At 41.3% G+C, this 22,500-nt stretch overlaps 3 protein-coding genes across 5 annotated transcripts in view; all 3 read left to right on the top strand.

The window, feature by feature from the left end:
- LOC134195549 (CXXC-type zinc finger protein 1-like) overlaps nt 1-2,967 on the top strand; it is a 12,962-nt gene extending 9,995 nt beyond the window's left edge. For 2 of the 3 annotated variants that reach the window (XM_062664588.1, XM_062664590.1), the window contains exon 14: nt 2,635-2,967. In XM_062664588.1, coding sequence (XP_062520572.1) covers nt 2,635-2,742 — 108 coding nt within the window. In that variant the 3' untranslated portion in view covers nt 2,743-2,967. Of the gene's footprint in view, nt 1-1,933; nt 2,005-2,634 lie in introns of all 3 variants that reach the window. The other variant, XM_062664589.1, reaches the window with a different exon arrangement.
- Nucleotides 2,968-3,119: 152 nt separating this feature from the next.
- Nucleotides 3,120-4,707, top strand: LOC134195551 (tribbles homolog 1-like). Its single transcript, XM_062664591.1, has 2 exons — nt 3,120-3,792; nt 3,986-4,707. The coding sequence occupies exons 1-2, from the start codon at nt 3,320-3,322 to the stop codon at nt 4,458-4,460; spliced, it is 948 nt and encodes a 315-aa protein (XP_062520575.1). The 5' UTR covers nt 3,120-3,319; the 3' UTR covers nt 4,461-4,707.
- Nucleotides 4,708-4,827: 120 nt separating this feature from the next.
- Nucleotides 4,828-22,500, top strand: part of LOC134195548 (arf-GAP with SH3 domain, ANK repeat and PH domain-containing protein 1-like) — a 23,337-nt gene continuing 5,664 nt past the window's right edge. Inside the window, exons 1-14 of the mRNA XM_062664587.1 lie at nt 4,828-5,064; nt 5,202-5,274; nt 10,864-10,979; nt 11,043-11,135; nt 11,964-12,152; nt 12,739-12,824; nt 13,617-13,692; nt 13,752-13,835; nt 18,177-18,271; nt 20,863-20,932; nt 21,000-21,047; nt 21,180-21,228; nt 22,140-22,194; nt 22,249-22,315. Coding sequence (XP_062520571.1) covers nt 4,933-5,064; nt 5,202-5,274; nt 10,864-10,979; nt 11,043-11,135; nt 11,964-12,152; nt 12,739-12,824; nt 13,617-13,692; nt 13,752-13,835; nt 18,177-18,271; nt 20,863-20,932; nt 21,000-21,047; nt 21,180-21,228; nt 22,140-22,194; nt 22,249-22,315 — 1,233 coding nt within the window. The 5' untranslated portion in view covers nt 4,828-4,932. The remainder of the gene's footprint in view (nt 5,065-5,201; nt 5,275-10,863; nt 10,980-11,042; nt 11,136-11,963; nt 12,153-12,738; nt 12,825-13,616; nt 13,693-13,751; nt 13,836-18,176; nt 18,272-20,862; nt 20,933-20,999; nt 21,048-21,179; nt 21,229-22,139; nt 22,195-22,248; nt 22,316-22,500) is intronic.

Genomic DNA, 22,500 nt, shown 5'->3' with positions numbered 1-22,500 from the left:
GATGCTATCAATCTGCATCAGAGAGTTTGACTGTGACCCAAAGCACTGAACAACTTACCAACGACGCAAGTACAGCTGAGATCGGATAATTGGTTGCCCCAATTGGATAATTGCACGTGCAGTACTGTAGTAGTGTTCATCACCTAAACTAAGCTAAAATTGAAACTCGTGTAAAACAAAATGAGGACTACACTTAAAAGCTACAGTGTACAAGCAAAGCCTCCAGTACCAGCTAGTGGCTGAAGTACTGGGTGACAAAGAGGTCACATCTGTTGCCTTCAGACAGCGAAGATAGCTTTTTAGAGATGACTCTAGCATTACACTTCTGGAGCTGAATAGAAAAGCGTTGGACCAGAAGTCGATAAACTCTGCAGCATTCGGTCGTCCCACTTTGTCCGATGACTTCTTTGATAATTTGCACAGGAGTTTCCACGCATCGATCCCCCAAGCTCCAAAATGCTCCATTACCAGTGGGGTTACAGTGGCAATTGTGCCAACTGGTAATTGCTGTTTGCTGTCTGTCTGTCTGTTGGTCTGTCTGTCTGGCTGTCTGTCTGTCTTCATATATTTTTATACATCAAAGCTAATACATGTGAAACTAAAGTAACAGTGTCACAACTACAACAACAGATTACACAAATACATAACAAGTAGAACTACAAACAAAAGGCTAGTCTGTCTGTCTGTCTGTCTGTCTGTCTGTCTCTCTTTCTATGTGTTGTTCATCTGTCTTTATGTTTATGATGTTCATCGTGGTTATGTTTGTCAACACATGGATGATGCCAGAAAAGCCCTCATGTCCTCTTTATGACATCATTGGTCCATCTTGGTGTATTACTCACGTCCATTTCGGAAGCCAGACTACAGCCATGAGTTCACACTAGAATTTACAACAAGTGCCATACATAATATCTGGCTCAAACAGAATTTAGGATTGAACCCACACCCACGCACATTCCACCACACTATTAGTAATACAGTACCACGTTTTTCCTATCTGTGATAATACTACAGAAGCCATGGCAAGTGTGACATATGGTAGGCTATTGTCCCTGTGTTATTTCTCAGGGAAAGTTCCAAAATAGACAAACTTCCTCATGGCCATGCTAAAGTGACTATCCAGGAGAAAAGTTGTGGTATAGTGTTTTACCTCTAACACCTATTAGGACAGCATCTTGGTTTGTGTACCCAGAGGTAACTCTAACTATACAGCAACGTTGATACTTTGAACTGGAAAACACCTCATAATTAAGAGAAATGACGTCATAGAAATCTGGCCTGTTCTGTTGATGTCATCAATGGCAAATAGAGTGTTATTGTTGTTAATTTGGCAGCACTCTTTACTGTAATTAACATACTTCCAGGTTATGTGCATACCTGTGGGGTGCATGCCCTAGGGTTTCTTGTATGATTGTGCTTGTGCATGCCATTCTGTAGATTTCATTTGTAATGTTGTTGTTAGAGGATTCTAGACAGTACTAGAGATGCTTTGCAGTCATTGTGTTAGTGCGAGAGCGGGCACGCACACAGTGACACACACACACACACACACACACACACACACACACACACACACACACACACACACACACACACACACACACACACACACACACTGTATGCACGCATTCAGTGAGAGCTCAACATAGGTCATGATGTATTAGTTCTAGTGGTCTATAGATGTTGTGGTTAGCAAGTTGTAGGGATTTTGCTACATGTGGATCCCAATATCAACCATCCATATTTTGTACTGTACTACACTGTAGTATTACTAACAATAGAAATTTTGTCAGCAAACGTAGGAGGCTTGCAACAAACAGAAGGAGGTAGTGATGTATGTTAGGATGTACATACAGCAGATGGGTGTTGCACAGCATCAGCTATGTGTTGTGGTGACTCATAGTTGCTGTTATGTTGTCTGTTGAATATGCAGGAAGTTATTTTTACGGCTAGCGACTAATTGGTTTGGTGTGGAATGGCTACAAGTTAGTCAATAGAGAACAGGTAGCCTTACATATCTATTTGTCGCTTGCCTCCCTGTCTGTTGGTCATTTTCTTTCTTTCTGTCTTTCTGTCTGTTTGTCTGTCTATCTGTCTGTTTGCCTGACTGTGCGTATGTATGGTTGTCTGTCTGTTTATCTGTTTGTCTGTCTGTATGTGTATGTATGGTTGTCTGTCTGTCTATCTGTTTGTCTGTCTGTCTGTTAATTTGCCTGTCTGTTTGCCTGTATGTGTATGTATGGTTGTTTGTATGTATGTCATCTGTCTGTCTGTCTGACTTGATGGACAAAGTAATGGACTGAGGTGGATTTGTTTGCTTCTGAAGATTTGTTTGTTGTGTCCTGTAAAGTTTAGATCAATAAAACAATCTGTCTGAATGTCTGTCTCTCTGTCTGTCTGTCTGTCTGTCTCTCTGTCTGTCTGTTTGTTGGACTTAATCTCTGTACAATATCATGCCTACTATTAAATATCAAATCATTAGTATCCACTCTACATCTCTCTCACTTCCTATATTCGCTCTCCCACGTGGATCAACTTCACTCATTACCTTTCCCTTTTAGCATTACTCTCAATCTTCCGCATTCTACCAGTTTAACATTTCAGTGTGTAAAGCGTTCCTTTCTGTTTCCCTAGTGGCTAAAACTGGAGGAGTGTCAAGAGAAAGAGCAGCTCATTCGACACCAGATGGCTCACCGCGGCGGCGCTCTAGGACTCTTACTTAACAGGACTATTTGTCACTAGACACGTGTACAGTAAGCAACGTTTTGGGATTATGATGTAAGACACCTAAAGCTGTGTCAACCGCCCGACCCGCCGCCCACGTGACAGAAATTGAGAATTCGTGCGATAGCCGTATGACGTGCGGCTTGAGTATCGCGCAATCTCTCCGATTTCTTTCTTTCTCGCCATCCTGCTTACGTTTGCGGTTTCCGCGTGCGATGATGATTATGTTGAGTCATGTCGCAATATGCGCGTGGGCCGGCGTGTTCACTGCGCACTCGCGTAGGCGTAAGATCGCCACAGCAACATGCCGTTACGTCATCACGCTCCCCATCCTGATTGGCGCGGCACGATTCACGTGACAATGACATGTAAATATTAAGTATTGCACAAGTCCGACCCAAACATCAACTCGATGACGATGTCGCCGTTGTATTGCCTTTAGGCACGTCACTTCTGTGTATTAGCTGACACGCCGTGCTGAGCTAATCGCAACAAGAGACGAAAACGACCGCCGACTCACTCAACTCACTCAAACCGACGAAAAGTGCGAGTCCCCGGGTATTTTGACGTAAGAAAGCGCGCTGGATAGGCTCCAATGCTCTCGGACTGTGGCAATGACGACGAATCATCATTTTCGAACCGACTGGAGCGCGACATAGCAGCGGCCTGCAGAGTTGGCGGGTACCTGGTGCTTGGAGCGGCACTTCCTGGTCAGTCATTCCGCCGCGCTGTCCGTCTCGACACTCGTACGCGCTGCAGCTGCAAGTCTGTAGCACATATGAACCTATTTCGTCTGCTCAAGCCGTATTTGGAGCTGCCCGAGCACGCAAACATCGTTCGCCCGCTCGAGATCGTGCAGCGAGGCGAGAACGCCGAGACGTTCGTTTTCTTTGATTTCTCGCCAAGTTTGGACTTGCACGGGCTCTTGCGGCAGCAGAAGCGACTGCGCGAGTCGATGGCGGTCGTTTACTTCCGCCAGATTGTCTCAGCTGTGGCTCATTGCCATGAGAATCTCGTCGTCGTTCGCGACCTCAAGTTGCAAAAGTTCGTTTTCAGTGGCGACGACAGGTGAGTGTGTTCGCATGATTTCTTGACGAAAGGGGCGCGCTACGGGCGTGTTGTTCATACCGTGGCGACGAGCAGTGAAACATGCAATGTGTTGTTGCGCCATCGTGGGGTTTCCAAATGTGGGCGTGGTGCGGTGTGGGCGTGGTTCCGGATGTTAGTAACAACACGGTGACTCACACGTTTCCTGTTTCAGGTCTGAGTTGAAGCTGGCCGGTTTGGATGACGCAATCGTGTTGGAGAAGCCGAGTGATGATTTACTGACGGATAAACACGGTTGTCCGGCCTACGTGAGTCCTGAAATTTTACAGACAAACAGTGGGACCTATTCTGGTCGAGCTGCGGACATATGGAGTCTGGGTGTTATGCTGTACACCATGTTGTTGGGAAAATATCCATTCTATGACGCCTCGCCTTCGAATCTGTTCAATCTGATCAGAGAGGGACACTATGATCTACCATCGAGTCTCTCGCCGTTGGCGAAGAGTTTGATATGCTCAATGCTGCGACAGGATCCAAGTAAGAGACTGACAGCTTGGGCGATCCTACAGCATCCCTGGTTCTTTAGACAAGACGCTCCGGGCTCGCCGACCATTCGAGGAAAGACTGGAGTCGATCAGATGGTGCCCGAGCCGATTACCTATGGGGATACTACCTCGATGTTCACGTGACTGCTGTGTACACTAAGCTACCTATGGATTGTCATTGTATATATGGATGTACTGCTAATATTGCTGTATGGTCGCATTGTAGGTAAACGCTCGTAATTTTGCTAGCTCTATTTATTGTCCTAGCATCCCTTGGTATGTTAGTGGTGCATCACTGCTGACCAGACTTATAATTCTCTGCACCTTGTGTAACTCGATTGCTCCCGATTATCCATGATTTGACTAACAAGACGTGATCACATGGTATTCACTTCTGTGCGCCGTTTGCCACGCTTGATACGCGCATCCTTCACACTTTCCCAGACCTCAATAAATTTCGGCTCCGCCCATCTTTCTTAGAAAGTTGTGCTACTTCCGGGAACATCAAACTCCCGTATATCGCCGGGTCAGTCTCCCCACCGAAGTTCTGTCCTAATTTACGCGGCCAGCTGAGCGATCAGAGAGACCATAAACACGCCGAACGACAAACGAGAGAATGAACTTTGACAACAAGGCGGCCGTTCAGGCCTATCTGAAGGCAACACTCGATGATCTCAACTCCTCTGTCTCCTCACTCTATCACAACAAGATGCAGCCTTTCCGTCAAACCATCGAGCAGCTGCACGAGGTAACAATCCCCACCGTCAGACCATCGCGTTAGACCGAAACAGAGGCGCCCCGTCGCATTTCGATACGCACTCTCACTCTCTTCTCTTTCTTATTGGCTGTGTGTGATGGTTTGGTGTGTGTTTCGTTGTGTTGTAGCTTCTGGAGGGCGACAGAATGAATTTGAAACGATGCTCGAGAGTGTTGAAAGATTTACAGCGAGCTGGAGACAGTATGACGCTCTTGATGAGTTCTTGTCTTTTGTCTGGTTGACGGTCAGACTGACAGACGGTCTGAAGTGTGTGGGGAGGGAGGGAGAGATGGGCAGGTCGTAGTGACACAAACAGAAAAGTATAGCAAGTTACACGTACTGGGGCAGACGACAAGTGATTGGAGACTGAAATATGAGATGGCGACGATAGGGTAGAGGTGATAAATACGAGCAGGAAGTGTGGAGTATGAGGGACAGAGTTGATGTTGTGTGTATGTCTGTGAATATGTACAGTGTGTGTGTGTGTGTGTGTGTGTGTGTGTGTGTTTGTGTTTGTGTGTTTGTGTGTGAAGAGATGATATACAAAGATGTAGGTATTTCTCACTTCCTTCTATTATCAAGTATTCTCATACCAAGATTATGCTAATTTCTATTTCTACATATTTATACTATCCTTATTATTATTCATACATGTATGGTATTCCATCGCATTCACGTTTTATTTGTTTATTTATTTTTATATGTACAGTGTAGTAATAGTATCCCAGAGTATAATAGTATAGTTTCTATTTTCACTAAGAACAATACCCGTATTATATTCATAGTAACTGAAACTATGTTTACATCCTCCCTTCCACAGTGAAGCCTGATTCACAATATGTGCCACAGTCATGGCAAACTGCTGATTGCCACATTCTACCAAGGGAACGTGTATCCACACTACAGTTTCTCTTCACAACATTTTTTGGCCTCTGTGTTTGGTGTCCTTTTGTCTAGTTCCCGAGGCATAATAATTACACTCAAACCTCGGAAAGTATGGGACCAGCCGCTGTCTGGATTCTAGAAATGTCCAGAAGATAGAGAGAGATAGCTAATGTGGGTTATAGCCTTGGAGTCCCAGACCATTATACTGTAAGGTTTGGTGAACGTCATACGTATCAGGTCTGCATACAGTATGCGTGTACAGTACACACTTGCACTACACTGTAACATACATGTGTACTTTGTACTACAGTTACATACGTTACATATGCATTCTCCTATGCACTGGCACGTGATTATAGTCAAAACGGCTTGAGAATTGAGTGTTTATACGGGGAGTTTCTTGCCAAAGTGCTTACCCTCGGAGTCCCAAGACCTGATATGTGCTGGGTAAAAGTGTCCAGTCTAGGGAGGTGTCCAGATTAGGGAGGTTTGATTGTATATAAAATGTTAATTGCACTTGTGTTCTAGTATTGACTTTGTTGCTAGTTCTTTGCCGCCAAAAAATGTGCAACTGACGTTACTAGGTACACCGGACAAGGTAGGGAACAGAACAGTTTTGTCCATGAATTGCGTCTTCACATTGCAGCTCAAACCATTTTACTACCATTAAACCTATCTATCAGACCTCAACTTTTTTGGCACCAAATCGTGAGACTGTCTTTGCAAATGACCACACCCATTAAAAGTGGCCGAAGTAGGCATGGTTAACAGCTACATGTTTGCCTCGCTTACGATTTTATGCGTCGATGCTTCGCCTCAAACTTCCAAACATTACTTTTTACTACAGGTAGATACCTCAGGTACTAAAGATATGAGTAAGCAGAGCCGTATATAGAGTCTAGTTCAAAGAATCCGCTATATATGTGGAAAGACGGGGCTAACCAGAGTGACTGTTGGAGAGTATCTCACTGTAGGATTGTTGGGAGAAAGAACTGGCAATCGTGAGAATTGGACGCAAATCATGGTCATGAGACATGCCCGTAAATCGTAAGTCTCACAATGAAATCGTGAGAGTTAAGAAGTCTGATCTCTACACTATCTGTTGCGATACATTACTTCAAGCAAATGATATCCCGAATATGCGTGAACACCTGATTTCATGGTAAGCTACAATTGGTCAAACTTCAGATATTTGTTCAGTTTTTAATATCAATTATTAAACTTTATATTTTAACATTTATTTATTCAGCTATGAGCCTATAAGAAAAGGGACTTTGTAAAAGTCACGAGACTTGGCGAGTAGCGTACTCTAAACGTATAGGGCTAACCCGACTTCCGGTCTGGGGACTATGGCTGGCTGGCTGGCTGGCTGGCTGGCTATGTCTGTCACGCTGTGTCTGTCACGCTACAGGAATGTGCCACATCTCCTTAGTGTGGCCCAATCACGAAGCATTAGTTTCTTTATGTTGTACGTGGCAACCAGAGACAATAGACGAACAGCCAATTGTACACACGAAACTTCCTTGAGAGAGTTTTCTCACCAGAACAGTGTAATTCATGTTTGCGATTGCTAGGACCTGTCGGACATAAACAACAGAACTCACCTGTCTGCAACTGCTGACCCAAAATCGATCGCTTTCTTGGTTTTACGATATATATATATATACGGGAATCTAACATTACGTAACCAGGAGAGATTTTATGTCCCGTATAGGCTACGATGACTCTACTTGCGACTACTACGGACTTTGCGGTCACGCGAAACAACTGTCGCTATGTAGGATTTTAAATACATGTTACAAGTAGCACGTCTAGAAAAATAGCCTGTATATTCGTAATTCTTTGCGACAAATACTTCTACCGTACGTGGCCCGGTGTTCAGGACTTTGAAGGCTCATAGCTGTAGAAGCGATGGTGTAAACACAGCTTTAATTACTAGTTAATATTAATTATTAGACTTAATATTTCAACCATTTAGTAATTAATATTAATGTTTTCTATCCTCTGCGGCATGCCACTCGCACTCAGAGCGTGCTGTTTTCCACACGGCAATTTGTTCACAATTTGTCGTTGTTGTTCATTTCTGAAAAATGAATGACACATTGTGAATCAGGCTTTATGAGCTCTGCGAAGAAACGATCAATTGTCGTGATGTATTACAAATTTAGATGCCATTTTCCTTCTAAGTGCACCACACTACTTGTAAAATCAATCTAAAACTGTACAAAGTAACTGTCGTTTCATGTGACCGCAAATTCTCTAACACGGTGAGGATTATAACGATTTGTAGTTGGTCAGATAAAAGTTGAGTCAAATCATAGTTTGGTCAGACATTCAACAAAAGTGGTCGGACATACCTTCTAATTGGTTGGACAATCAATCGTTAAATTGCCAATTGACTTCGTGGTAGCAACATTTATGGATGACCCCTGAAATAGTTGCAAATTTGAATTATTGCAATTTGCACTCTGCAAACATTTTGGTTAGGGGTTGTCTATAATTGTTGACATTTACTCGCACGTATAAAGTGTACTCTTTTCTGCATACCCCTCGCGTCCCCTAAATGTACCTAAAAATATTGGTCATGTGAAGCTATTACAATAATTAAATAATCACACACACACACACACACACACACACACACACACACACACACACACACACACACACACACACACAGACACACACACACACACACACACACACACACACACACACAAACACACACAAACACACACACACACACACACACACACACACACACACACACACACACACACACACACGTGCACATTTCATCGTCACACTTTCTGTACAGCTTCCTCGATCACGAGACAAAAGATAGGCTGGCAAAAGACAAGGCGTTCACAAACTGTGGCACGTGTTCATTGCCGTTTATGAACAGTGCAAGGTCTCTTAGGTCTGTTAGTACCTACTGTAGAGTGCATGCACCTACCAGCGCTAAGTGTATACTGTACGCTTTAAACATGTGCTACGAACACTTAGCGCACGCTATACACATCATACACTTGCGACAGCTAGTAGTTACAAACATAGATACAACACGCATGCATGTAAATGCAATATCCTGACTTCAGTATCAGTTCTTATTTACTGGACCAACAGAAATTATCGACATTTTATACTACCCCCTCCCCTAGCATGCTCTTTGTATGCTTGTGTAAATGTTGACAATTATAGATGACCCCTTAGGACTTTTTCATGGATTGTAAACAGAGAGAAGTTGATGTCAAGTAGCAATTTATTTACTTGGGCATACAAGTATCTGAAGAAAGGAGTTAGTAATTAATTTGTTTTTTATTTGTTGTCTAGTGTACTTTCTCTTACCATCTATCTAGTCTATAGTTTGTCTTTCTAATCTGTATGCCCCTAGACGGAACCGATGCGACCGAAAATATATTATTTATTTATTATGTATTATGTATTATTTATTAATTTATTATGTATTATTGATTAATGTATTAGGCCGCACCGAAAAAGCTCTTCGTTTCGGGTAACATAATGCAAAAAATTATGGTCGGAATTTTTTATTTTTGCATTTTTTTTATTTACAAATGCATACATTAAATTCTGTCAGAGTAAACTGTCTTGTTTCTATTGTATTGTTGTTTGTAAAGACAATTCTCCAGATGTAAGTAATCACACAGAACACACAGGAGAAAGGAAAAACATGCAATTGATATTAGACTATGCAGTCATTAAGACCTGCATATGTAAACATATTATATTTTATACAGCAGGTATAATATAGCAGCAACGACTTCGCTCTGTAGTCGTTGTAGTCATTAAAAGCCATCCAGGTTGATGGAAGTGCTGGTATATCTGGACTGCAGTATGCACATACCCTCACTGTCACAGAGACTAACCGGGAATCCGAGGCCAGCAGTCCTGAGGAGATCAATACATCAGCAACCAGACGATTCATGCCAGTGGCTGTACCGCCAGATCCAGATGTAGGTGGCAGGGGAAGATGCTGCTCCCGACGCCTTCTGCATCAACACGTCGTTTGCACTTTCAGCCAGAAGTTGTTGACAAGTCAATGCCGTGGCATCTTCTAATACCACGTTCACACTAGAGACTTCAGAACCATGCCAGGTATAGTAGAAGGTGATCTACTTGGCCAAAGTCAACATAAAAACGAGGCCCTTATCAAGTTTTTTAAGTAGAATAGAGCAATGACTTTCTTGAAGAAAATTAACTGGTCTAGCTCGGTTCTGAAGTTGCTATTGTGAATGCAGTATAAGGCAAAAAATACGTGACGTCTACCAAACTCTAAATGCAATCCAACATCGTCATCTGGCATTGCATCATAGCGAGTTCCTGAATCTGATGCTGTCTGCACAGACATCAGCAGCCGTGCATCGTCGGCTGACGTTACCATTCAAAGTATGTCTTTCAGTAGAGACGATTCTTGGACCCGCAGAATTCTAGAATTAACGATGGAACGACCGTCATCTAGAGCCGTGACCGAAATTGCAGGCGTGGCACGTATTATGTATACTACCTGTGTAGTACATGTGCAATTCGCCTCGTACATACTGACGTGCACTGTACGCAACGGAACTATACACGCACTTGCATGCAACATGTTAAAAACATGTGCCGCAAAAAAGAATTCGAAAAAAATTTGGGTCAACCTCCAAAAGACGGTCGGTCGGGTTACCCGAAACAAAGAAATTTTTCAGTGTGGCCTTATGTATTATTTATTATTTATTATTTATTATTTATTATTTATTATTTATTATTGAATTGTTCTGGTAAAAACTTTTAATGTCTTAGAGAGGCATGCCTGTCACACAACAAACGTAATAGACAGACAAAACAGACAGTCACCGTATGACTATAGCGACTCATACAATAAAAAATTTAAAGTTTCTTGTTTAGGCCATTTGTTAGCTGACGCTCAGTTTGCTGAGAATTTGGAGCGTATTGGATCATCAGCACTCTTGACTGAGCCACGCGTAGGCACCGCATTTCTCAAGTTTTCTATCATCGTCAAGGTGCCAGCCATCTCATCAAGTGTGTACAAAATTGATATTTATTTGCGGTGTGTGTGTGTGCAGGAGTTGTCGTCTGTGACAAAGAATAAGATGCAGGCCATGTCAAATATGTTGCTGTTTCCACTAACCGCCATGTTGAAGAACGACTTTCGTCAGGTACGACTGTTGGCTTGGCTGTGTACCGTATTTCTGCTGGTAACTCATGATTGAATACCGGGTAGTAATGCATGACTGTAACGCGTATACTGAGATGATTGAAAAAATAGTAATCCATGCTGGAATGGTAACCCATAAGTTATTCTAAGCAGCAACGTTATGAACAAATGTCTGCACACTTTCATCTGGAGCTCTGAGGTCACTGAAGTTGTTCGGACTATGGCAGCTTGTATACTTGTAATATACTTCACTGCGTTTTGACCATGGGTGTACATTGTATGTAAACCTTGCTTATGTGTGCTGCGATCGGCGTTTAAACAATATGGCGGCTAGACGGAAGTGTGCAGCTCAAGATGCCAACTAGAAATGTTTAGAGAATCATTTTGAAAGAATAAATTATTTATCTATTTTATTTATTAATTAATTTAATTAATTAATTTATTAATTTATTTATTTATTTATTTATTTATTTATCTATCTATTTATTTATTATTAATTTATTTATTTATTTATTTATATATCTATTTATTTATTTATCTATTTATTTATTATTAATTAATTTATTTATTTATTTATCTATTTTATTATTTATTATTTATCTATTTATTTATTTATTTATTTATCTATTTATTTATTTATTTGTTTATGTTTATTTACTCAAAAAGAATTAGGAGCAGTAGGATAAAGAGTAACCCTGGGTTACTACTTGTGAAAATATGGTAGTTGTATATAATAGTTATTTATCCATTTGTTTATTTGTTTTTGCTTGACAGTTTTTGTTTTTTTTGTTTATCTGTTTTGTTTATGTGGCGTCTTCTCTTGCTGCAGATTGATCAGGACTTGAAGAGAAACTTTGACAAGGCCTGGCGTGAACATGATTCTGCAAGACTGAGATTGGAGAAGGAAAAGAGAAAGACTGCAGAGACTTTTGGAGCTCTGAGAGCAGATACTACACCTAATGACTACGCGAATGAGCTACAGAGAGAACGGAGATTGTTTCAGTTGGGAATGTGTGAAGTAATGAGGATTACGACTGAATTGAGATGTTGATGTTGTGTGTTTGTTATATTGTGCAGTCATTTTGTTTTTGTCTTTTGTATGTTTGTCTGTCTGGTAGTGTGTCCATCTGTCTTTTTTTGTCTGTCTGTCTGTGTCTATCTGTCTGTTTGTCTGTTTGTTTGTCTGTCTGTTTGTTTGTCTGTCTGTTTGTTTGTCTGTGTTTGTTTGTCTGTGTGTTTGTCTGTCTGTCTGTGTTTGTCTGTCTGTCTGTGTTTGTCTGTCTGTCTGTCTGTCTGTGTCTGTCTGTCTGTCTGTCTGTCTGTCTGTCTGTTAGTGTGTCTGTCTGTCTGTCTGTCTGTCTGTCTGTCTGTCTGTTAGTGTGTCCATCTGTCTGTTCTTGTTTCTGTTTATCTGTCTGTCTGTCTGTGTGTCTGTCTGTCTGTCTGTCTGTCTGTTAGTATGTCCATTTGTCTGTTCTTGTTTCTGTCTGTCTGTCTGTCTGTTTGTTTGCCTATCATATTGCTTGTCGGTCTTGTTCTTATCAGCACTTTAAATGCTTTCATTTTCCTTTGTCACAGAATTTACAGACTGTTTTGGTTTTTAGTATTTAATCAAAGCAAATGAAGTCCGCACCAAGAAAGGAGTTGATTACATGCAACATCTACTCGATTATTACCACTCACACTGCAGGTAGAAGTTTTACTTATTACCAGCTGTTTTCATTTGTATGTATTCTTGTATGTGTGATTGTGTGTGTGTATGTGTGTGTGTGTGTGTGTGTGTGTGTGTGTGTGTGTGTGTGTGTGTGTGTGTGTGTGTGTGTGTGTGTGTGTGTGTGTACAGTGAACCCTCAATACAACGACATGGTCAGGACTGACGATTTGATGTCATTTGCGATTATATCAAATCTGCGAGAGTGTGAACCTGAATAACACATTTGGTTTCATGTTAGTGTGGGGACGGCCAGAGTAACGTGCATGATTTATCTTAGGATGGCATGTACTGTACCATACATGCTAATGCACTGTAAACCTCTACTTATAGCTAAAGAAATCCTTTAGGGTTAGAACCTGCCAGATGCACGTGCAGCCATATACGCAGATGAAGCGCCACAGCAGATGTCCCTGCACTTGTGCACCACGTGGCAAAGGTGTGCATATGTGACAATAGGCCGCATGACCTGGATGTCAGTAAATCGAGGTAGATTTCAATTCTCATATGCATCTTTGTACTCTCTAGTGTATGTCAGTGTCGTTATATCAAGAGGTGAAAGTACCATGTTATGTATGCATGCACTTTTGTCCCTCATTATCTACATCATTATATTGTGGTGTTGGTATATTGAGGGTTAACTGTATGTATATGCTATAGAGCTCTTATATCGCTTATAACGGATTATACAGTCCTTATAAGAGTCTATACTAATGTGTATTTAGACACACATAAAGTTTACTTTATTCTTGTCTCAATGTGATTCTCCAGGTTATTTGAGGATGGTCTCAAAGTGCTTCATGATTTGAGAAACTGGGCTGACGCTCTCACTAACGATCTCCATGAGGTAACGACACATTTCTAACTGTTTGCTGTCACATTGTCTCTAATCTACCTTTTCATTAGCTGAGGGTAAAACAGGAAGAAGAAAAACACGAACTCGTAGATCTCAGGAAGCAACTACGAAACCAAGTAGCAGCAGACAAAGAGGTACAAGCAACGTTTGTTTGAATGTATAATAATGTGTTTAGCAATGCAGCATGAGTATACAGTCAGACCTTGTTATTCCGACACTCGAGAATTTGACACCCTCACTTTCTGATGAATGTACACATGAAACCAATTACGTGGTCACTACATATTTGTTAATGATAATATGACAGTCGGGTGAGTCCGAATGAGTCCAACAGAAACCAGTGGGACAAAGTGGTCGGAATAATGAGGTCTGACTGTACAGTAAACTGTGGGATGTAACTGACACTTTACTGTACACAAACAACTGTGTTGTTACATCTAATGTGTTGTTAACTCGAGGCACATGCATTAGGGTTACAGTAATACTGCTGTGGACGGTCGGCTGAATGGCCAGATTGGAATGCAGCAGTTGCACTCACTGTTATTACTGGTGTTAATTAATTAGCATGCCAGTTGATGTGATGATGTCTTTGCGTGCTTTCAAGAGGCATCCAATAGCTACTAGATGTTGTGCTAGTCAACATGTCCAGCCCCTTCTCACGCTCTACGTGTATGTGTGTGTGTGTGTGTGTGTGTGTGTGTGTGTGTGTGTGTGTGTGTGTGTGTGTGTGTGTGTGTGTGTGTGTGTGTGTGTGTGGTGTATGTGGATTTAATTAGCAGGTGCCAGTATGTGTACAGCAGCTGTTTCATAAGCAGCAAGGATTTAGCACTTTAGTGCTTCTTATTGAATTAGTAAACACAGTTATATACAGTTGTGTGATTTTCTGTCATTTTTACTGCTTGTGTTGATGGTCTAAACCAAGTTTCTCACAAATCTGATATCTGCCTTACACGAGAAGAGAATTCAGAGTGCTAAGGCTGGTTTACAATATGCGACGGAGAGCAATCTGTTCTGTTCCGTCAAACCACATCAAGGCGCCGCTCAGACGGACAATGGACGGATTGCTTAACGGAGCGTTGATGGACGGCTAGAATCAATTCTATTTGTCCGCTCAGTTGGAAGTTGACGGACTGCAACAGGAAATGGTTAGGTACTGTTACCCAATCAGTGAAACATAAAACGAGGATGACGTAATCATGCAGCATGGGAATGGTAATTATTGGAACAGGACGTACACATATTGTGAACACGGACCGAGAGCTGTCCGTCACAATCCGTCACGTCTCCGTCGCATATTATGAACCAGCCTTTAGTTCCTTTTGGATGACATCGCTTGTCCAGGACTAAAAGAGGCAAACAGCAAATGCTAACATACAGTAGTGGACAAAAGTATTTGCCCAATCTTTGTGTGTGGGTGGAAGCACAAAATATTAATAAAGCGACTTCTTGGTCAATGTTTGTCATGCAATGGCAAAATCAAGACTAATTGGTACAGAATTGAGTCTAAATCAGTTGGTTGTTGCAATTTAAGATTATCATTACAACCTAGTTAAAAGCCGATTAAGTTTACATTACAACTTATTAAAGCGTATTCAATGCAAACAATATTTCAACCTTTGAAAACAAACTAACTTATCAATTTATGCTCATATCAGCACTTACTTCCATTCTGTAGGCCAGAATATGATGAAAAATCAACAAAAAATCTACCCGGCAAATACTTTTGTCCACTACTGTACGTACAGGCACTGTTATAAACAGCTTGTAGCAACAACTTGCTTTTAACTAACAAATACCTGTCATTGTCCATACTGCATGTACCTTACTAGAAGACCATCTATTTGTTGCACTTTAAACTGGTTTAACATAAATGTGTAGAATCTAAATGTGTTTAGGTAGGGTGCACTTCCACTTGTTAGTTTTTATCTGTGATCGTGACATCCATTGCCGTAATTCGTTCTCCTGCTATGTTTGAAGATGTGTATGTGAGGGTGTCGAACGATACTGAGTGCACAGGAATAGTGAGAGATGGGACACTGGTGTTCGGAGATGTCGAAGAAATCACTCTCCTCACTCTCTGCAACGTCTTACGCTGTCTCTGAGACTGCCTCATTTTACCTCCTTCACGTATCCTCCAGAAAGAAAGAACAATGCAAAGGCAATAACAAATTAGGATCCATATTCGTGCAACGTGTGTTACCATCACGTGATTGTTAAACCTAAACCACTTGAGCTAAACTAAACTACCTCTGAATCAGGTTTAATTAACGAAAGCTGTTTATAGGCTTAAACAACTTTAAAACATGTTTAGGCCTTAATGGAGATGCTCCCTTAGTGATGGACACACAATTTGGTCGTGGTAGTGGCATTGGTGTTTGTTGTTGTAGTAACATAGTATTTGATGATTGGTCTGATAGTTGTTTCCTATCATGATGAAATCTTAGTCTTTCTGGGAAATTAGTGGGCATGGCTCCTTATCGATTAGCTTTCTGTTTTTGGTACATTTTGTCAAATTACTTGTATACATATTGCATGACTTTGTGGTGAAATGATTTTAAGACGGCACCTGTTACAGTGACTTGGCACTGAGTTATTCAGTGAGTTTTGTTGTGCGGGCAAGCTGATAATTAGTGCAGTGTTGGACAACCTTGGCGTATTTACAGAAGAAATTTCTATTTACTTTTAGGTTTATGTGATGAACTCTGCTGTCTGTTTGTTGTAGTGGTGGCTTGAATGATGAATAGTCTGATTTGACACTCATGTGCATATTGCACACACCACACACACACGCACACACACACCACACACACACCACACACACACACACACACACACACACACACACACACACACACACACCACACACACACACACACACACACACACACACACACACACACACACACGTGCGCACACCACACGTGGTGCACACACACACCACACACGTGGTGCGTGCACACACACACACACACACACACACACACACACACACACACACACACACACACACACACACCATGTGCGTGGTGTGTGTGCAGTGACAGAGTGGTGTGTGTGCAGTGACAGAGTCGGTACATTAAAATTAATTAGTAATTGCATTAGCAACACTGCTACTCAATCAAGCATAAAACTATTAACTATACCCTAACTTCCTTCAGACAGCATGTTTGTTGCCAAATGCCAGTCATTCATTCCGGCACTGTCGGGAGTTAGAGTGAAGGAAATTGCACTTCCATCATTCTCTACAATTACTGCCTATTAATTAATGGCACCAACAGAAGCCAAGGCTCTGAAATGTGATTTGTCTGGAAAGCCAATAGAAACTATGCCTTTCTAGTCCTGATGGCAAGTTTGGTAATGATAGGTTTATGGACGTCATTTGTATTAATGCCATGAGTATGATGCAGCCTCTGATGTGATGATGACCATTGTGGCTGCATTTGATGTCTGACTTGAGACATGCTGATATGGCATGAACAGGTGGCTGAAATGAATGTTGTATAACACAGCAGGGGTGCAATGCCACCATGTCTGGTATCAAAGACTGGTCAGTTCTACTGTGGTTTTATCCACTGATCACAATCTAGTGATAGTGATTTCAACACTGATGGAAAAACCAGACCCAATTGCATAGTCCCACATTACCTGTTGAGATGACAGTCTAGTGTGTATCCTAGAGTGTTGTTAACTTGTTATAGAACAGTGATTCCTACATTAGTTGAGGAAATTCGTGAACTTGTTGGCTTTTAGTGTATGAAGTGTGAACTGTTAGTGTATGGACAGTCTAACCTGTCGCTGCTAATCTGGTTGTATCAGGGTAATACATTCTATTGGAATTGATTCAACCCAGAGGGAAATCTTGACACATTATATCATCCCAGTTGTGTCTAGTTGGCTACAGTTTATTGAACACCTGCTGAGACTCATTTGGGCTTTTCGTGTACACAGTGTTAAGCTAGGCTACTGGTCTGCTTTTTCTCTTCATTTCTTTAGTCACCTTGTGGGTTAAAATGGGAACTAAAGTGTTCTATTGTTGATATGGAAAAGAACGGATGTCTTAAGGCACTGTTGGTTGCACTACTTTATGGTTACTATTATTGTTATAGACAATACGGATTCCCATCTAACTCAATGGCTTCGGACTTCTAAACTATGCAAAATTTATATAGGGAACTGACTGCATGTTCAGTAAGTGATTTATTTGGTTGGTTCTTGCGAGGACATTCACTTGGTTGTAGTTCGCGTTACAGTCAAAGTCTAAGGAAGAAATTGTTCACAAAGCAGGGACATCATGGACATCTACTACTCTGCAGTCACGTCCCATGTGTTTGCTGTTGATAATTCTCTTTGTTTATCGTACTGGTCCTTTCCATTGCAAAAGGTGCTCCTTTGTTGGGTACCTTACAGTTGTTTGTGCTTGTAGTTAATGGTGGATAGGCAATGCCTGGATAATGTGATGGTCATTTGTGTTGTAGAATCCAGCTGTTGGAGGATACAGCTTGCATATTCCAAGTGGAGAGGAATCATTTGGAATGGAGAAGACGGGCTACTTGCTGAAACGGAGTGAAGGGTTAGTGTTTGTTGTTTTTTTGTATGGAAGTGGCATGGGTGATAGGTGATGGTAGGGTAAACGGGGGTAACTCCCATGAGTAATTTGATACACGCCTGTATGTAGTCGCTTGGTCTTACTACCGTATGGAGCAGTAGCCTTCTGCCAATCAGCGTGTGGATGACCATCTCTGAAATCTTAACCGTTCTTGAGATAATTCGGGACTTTCGTCGGCACTGCTAATCTTCTGGGTGGGGCAACTTCGTGACAGAGTTTGGTTCTGGCAACTTACGACTTACGAATGGTTGTAACTATTGCTTGCATGGGTACGTTTCTTTACTGCATCTATTGTGGTAGTGACAAATAAGGCATACCTATTAGATCTTTGAAGTTTTGCTGTACCCTAGGAAGTTGCTGTGCGGTGTAGGAGGCGTTTTTGTTGCTGTAGTTTCGCCGTCCCAGATGTCCATTCAAGTAGCAATTGACTTGCTCATAATCCTGCGTCAAGTAGTTTACTAATAGTAGAAGAGATTCAAACCCTAAACCGGAGGTAAGACGCTTCACGCTCGAACAGGGTTAGATATTCACGGAGTTGCCCCCGTCACAGAGTTACCCCAGATAACCCTAACAGGAGAAGGGACATATGTGTGGGATTGCACAGATGCACACGTGCGCGCGCACACACACACACACACACACACACACACACACACACACACACACACACACACAGACAAACAAACAAACAAACACACGCACACACACACACACACACACACAGCACAGCACACTTTTGAGCACACTGAATGGTGGACATACAAACAGGCACACGATGCTCAAGTTGACATACACAGTGAAACACTATCAACAACAAACAAATCTAAGGACAGACAAGAACAAGACAGTACAGTATCAGTCACTACATACATACATCAATCAACAGCTCACGCATGCTGTTGCATGCTGTTGTCCATTCATTCTCAGTAGTTTGACTTAATTAATTGCAAAATTAATTATTGAATGATGCCTTTGCTAGCAGTGACTGTTCACTGTGAACAACGTATATTTCCATTGCACACAAAGATTTGGTGTGCAAGCTACCTACAACTAAATTTTATGGACAACAACAACAAGAAAATTTTATGTTGATATGTTAAGCCATTCAGGGGATCATGTGCACAAACAGACAGGCAGATAGACGCACAGACAGACACACAGACAGACAGACAGACACATAGACAGACAGACAGACAGACACATAGACAGACAGACAGACAGACACATAGACAGACAGACAGACACATAGACAGACAGACAGACACATAGACAGACAGACAGACACATAAACAGACAGACACATAGACAGACAGGCAGCTAGACGCACAGACAGGCAGACAAGATAACAGTGCAACTCCACTCTGCTGTGCTACACAAGTTGTAACAAACGAAGAAAAACAGACAATTACATAACATGAGATTGAAAATGGCAACACATAAATACATGCTGTAGTCATCGTACTACAATGTGAGTATTACAATTGCTAATCATTTCTATGAATACGGACAATGGCAGATGGTAACTCAGATGCTCAACTGTCTGCTACGAAATTCTTTAACTGTATGATGTACCCGGCTATGAGCTTGTCTGGGTACTGTTTGGTTTGTCATCGTTTTTGGTGATTCCACAATTAAGTTTGTGTGTCTAGGAATATACTCTTGTGGCTTGTGCAGCCATCCCTAGTGTAAATATATCGATATTAATATATCGTTTTGTTGATGTCAGGCTGCATTTGTGTGAGAGTTTGGATCTCTTGGTGGTTTTTGAAGCAGCACAAGTGCACTGTTTTGTGGTCATTGTGTGAGGCTGTGTGTGTGTGTGTGTGTGTGTGTGTGTGTGTGTGTGTGTGTGTGTGTGTGTGTGTGTGTGTGCACGCATCCACACGTGGGGCCTACGTACATATGCATGTGTGCGTGCATGTGTATGTGGGCACCTGTGCTGCAGACCAATTACCAGCAGGTGAAGGGCATGCAGAGTGATGTGCATGTAATCACGACATCTAAAGACGGAACACTAAGCTTTCACTTTTTGTTTTTCTCTTTATCTCGATGTCAATCTCTAGTTTTAGTGATCAAGCATTTTTATGCTAAATATCCTCAAAAATTTTGACTTTTTGTCTTTAATTTTAATTCTAAATTTAATTTAAAAATTTAATATTAACTTTTAATTTAAAATTTTTATCTTCTTTACTATTAGAGGCATAACTATCCTCAAAGTTTTTACCAAGACACATTGTTAATATCAACTTGAAAAGTGCTGTTAACATTAGTCGTGTGACCAGCAACAAAGACTAACAGACTATAAACCAACTGACCAACAAGTCTACGATTACCTGTACCATCAAATTGCTTGATGTTCTCTTTCAGTCAATACAAGAATTTTTATTGACGCACCCAATTGTATTGAATTTTTAAACTGCTACGACTACATTTTTCAACCTTGGTTGCCATGGTTGCATCATGCCTAGTTACACCCTTGGTTATATGCACAACTGATGGATTAAGATTGTTATTGAATTCAATGGTGATGACATAACTTTTACTGCTTGTTGTAGGATCCGAAGAGTATTTCAGAAGAGATACTGTCAAGTCAAGGACGGTCATTTTATAATGGCTCACTCACCTGTAAGTACTCGTCTGTACGTACACATCTGTACTTGTTGAAATCAAATGAATGTTTTTTGTGTGTTAGACGGCACAACCGACAGCAACGTTGACGCTTCTTACATGCAATGTGAAGGTAATAATTCATGTCTCGTGGGTGCTTTCATTTCTTGTTTGTTTGTCTATCTGTTGAGTGTGTTGTAGTGATTTGTGATGTGTGTAAAGGCCGTGAAGATTAATGTTAATTTATTGCTGTCTTTGTGTGTAGGAAGCGTCCGACACAGATGGCAAAAAGAACTGTTTTCATCTCATTACTCGTAAGTCTTGGGTGTTGTTTAGGTGGGTAGGATTCTAACATAAGCTGACAGAGGTGCATTGTGTGTTATTGGTTAGTAAACTATGACATGATTTGCTGTTTGTCTGTTTGTCTGTCAGTGTGTCTGTCTGTCTGTCAGTGTGTCTGTTTGTCTGTCTGTCAGTGTGTCTGTCTGTCTGTCTGTCAGTGTGTCTGTCTGTCTGTCTGTCTAAGACCATCCAGACATTACAGTGTTTGATCCAAATACTGGACAGAATTTGGATATTGATGTGTCCCTGGCTCATCCGTGGAGTCAGGACATTATTAGGAGGGCTAGCAAGGAAAATGGTCGTTCTGCTGCGACAAGAAAGAGAAGAAAATGAAAAAATATTCAGAAGAGCTTGTTCCAGAAGGATATGTATCAAGATGTGTTCCTCTTGTGATAGAACATTTTGGGAGGTGAGGCACAAAGGCAGAGAATTTTTTGCAGCATTTGTCACAACAGTCAGCAAATCCAGAAGCCAATTTTAATGCTTCCATGTTCATGTCGTATTGGAGAAAAAGATTTTCTACAATTCTGCAAAGATGCAATGCCAAAGTTATCCTTAGAAAACTTTCAAAAATTTCACCTAATCATGGTGATTTAGATAGATTATTTGATTTTGACATTCAAAGTCAAGTCCATTAGTTAATGACTTTGTTGTTTGCAAGGACTGATTTGTATTCAGGAAATGCTAGCATATGTACAAGTAGAATCTGTATGAGAATATATTATCTGTCTGTCTGTCTGTTTGTCTGTCTGTCTGTCTGTCTGTCTGTCTGTGTTTGTCTGTCTGTCTGTCTGTCTGTCTATTTTGTCTGTCAATGCAGTTAACTGTTAGTACACGTATTACCAACTTATTATCAGCACAACCCACTTCATTTGTTTTACAGCTGCTGGTAACAGGACGTACGTATTTTCAGCCGACAGTCCAGCAGACAGAGAATCGTAAGTCGACTCTAGTTCTCTACACATTATATCTAACTTCTCTGTTTATTGCAGCTGGTTATCAGTAATAAGAAACTCTCACAAGCGATTACTAGAGGACAAGTTTGATCAGTTTTCACAAGTAATTGTGATTTTGCTACGTTTGTTTAGGCTTGAGAGTCCAGCTGGTCGTTTAGTTTACAATACGAAAGCTGCTTGCTTTCTGACCTTCTGGACCCTCAAGTGTTGTGTGTGTGTGTGTGTGTGTGTGTGTGTGTGTGTGTGTGTGTGTGTGTGTGTGTGTGTGTGTGTGTGTGTGTTATGTGG

The sequence above is a fragment of the Corticium candelabrum genome, chromosome 20 (genome assembly GCF_963422355.1).
Source record: "Corticium candelabrum chromosome 20, ooCorCand1.1, whole genome shotgun sequence".
In the NCBI taxonomy this organism is placed as follows: Eukaryota; Metazoa; Porifera; class Homoscleromorpha; order Homosclerophorida; family Plakinidae; genus Corticium; species Corticium candelabrum.
This window is presented reverse-complemented; position numbering and strand designations above follow the sequence as displayed.

Bases quoted from the DNA above. Each gene is read 5' to 3' on its own strand.
- LOC134195551 (XM_062664591.1), top strand. From the start codon at position 3,320: ATGCTCTCGGACTGTGGCAATGACGACGAATCATCATTTTCGAACCGA. The intron at 3,793-3,985 runs GTGAGTGTGTTC...TTCCTGTTTCAG, and splicing joins GTTTTCAGTGGCGACGACAG to GTCTGAGTTGAAGCTGGCCG.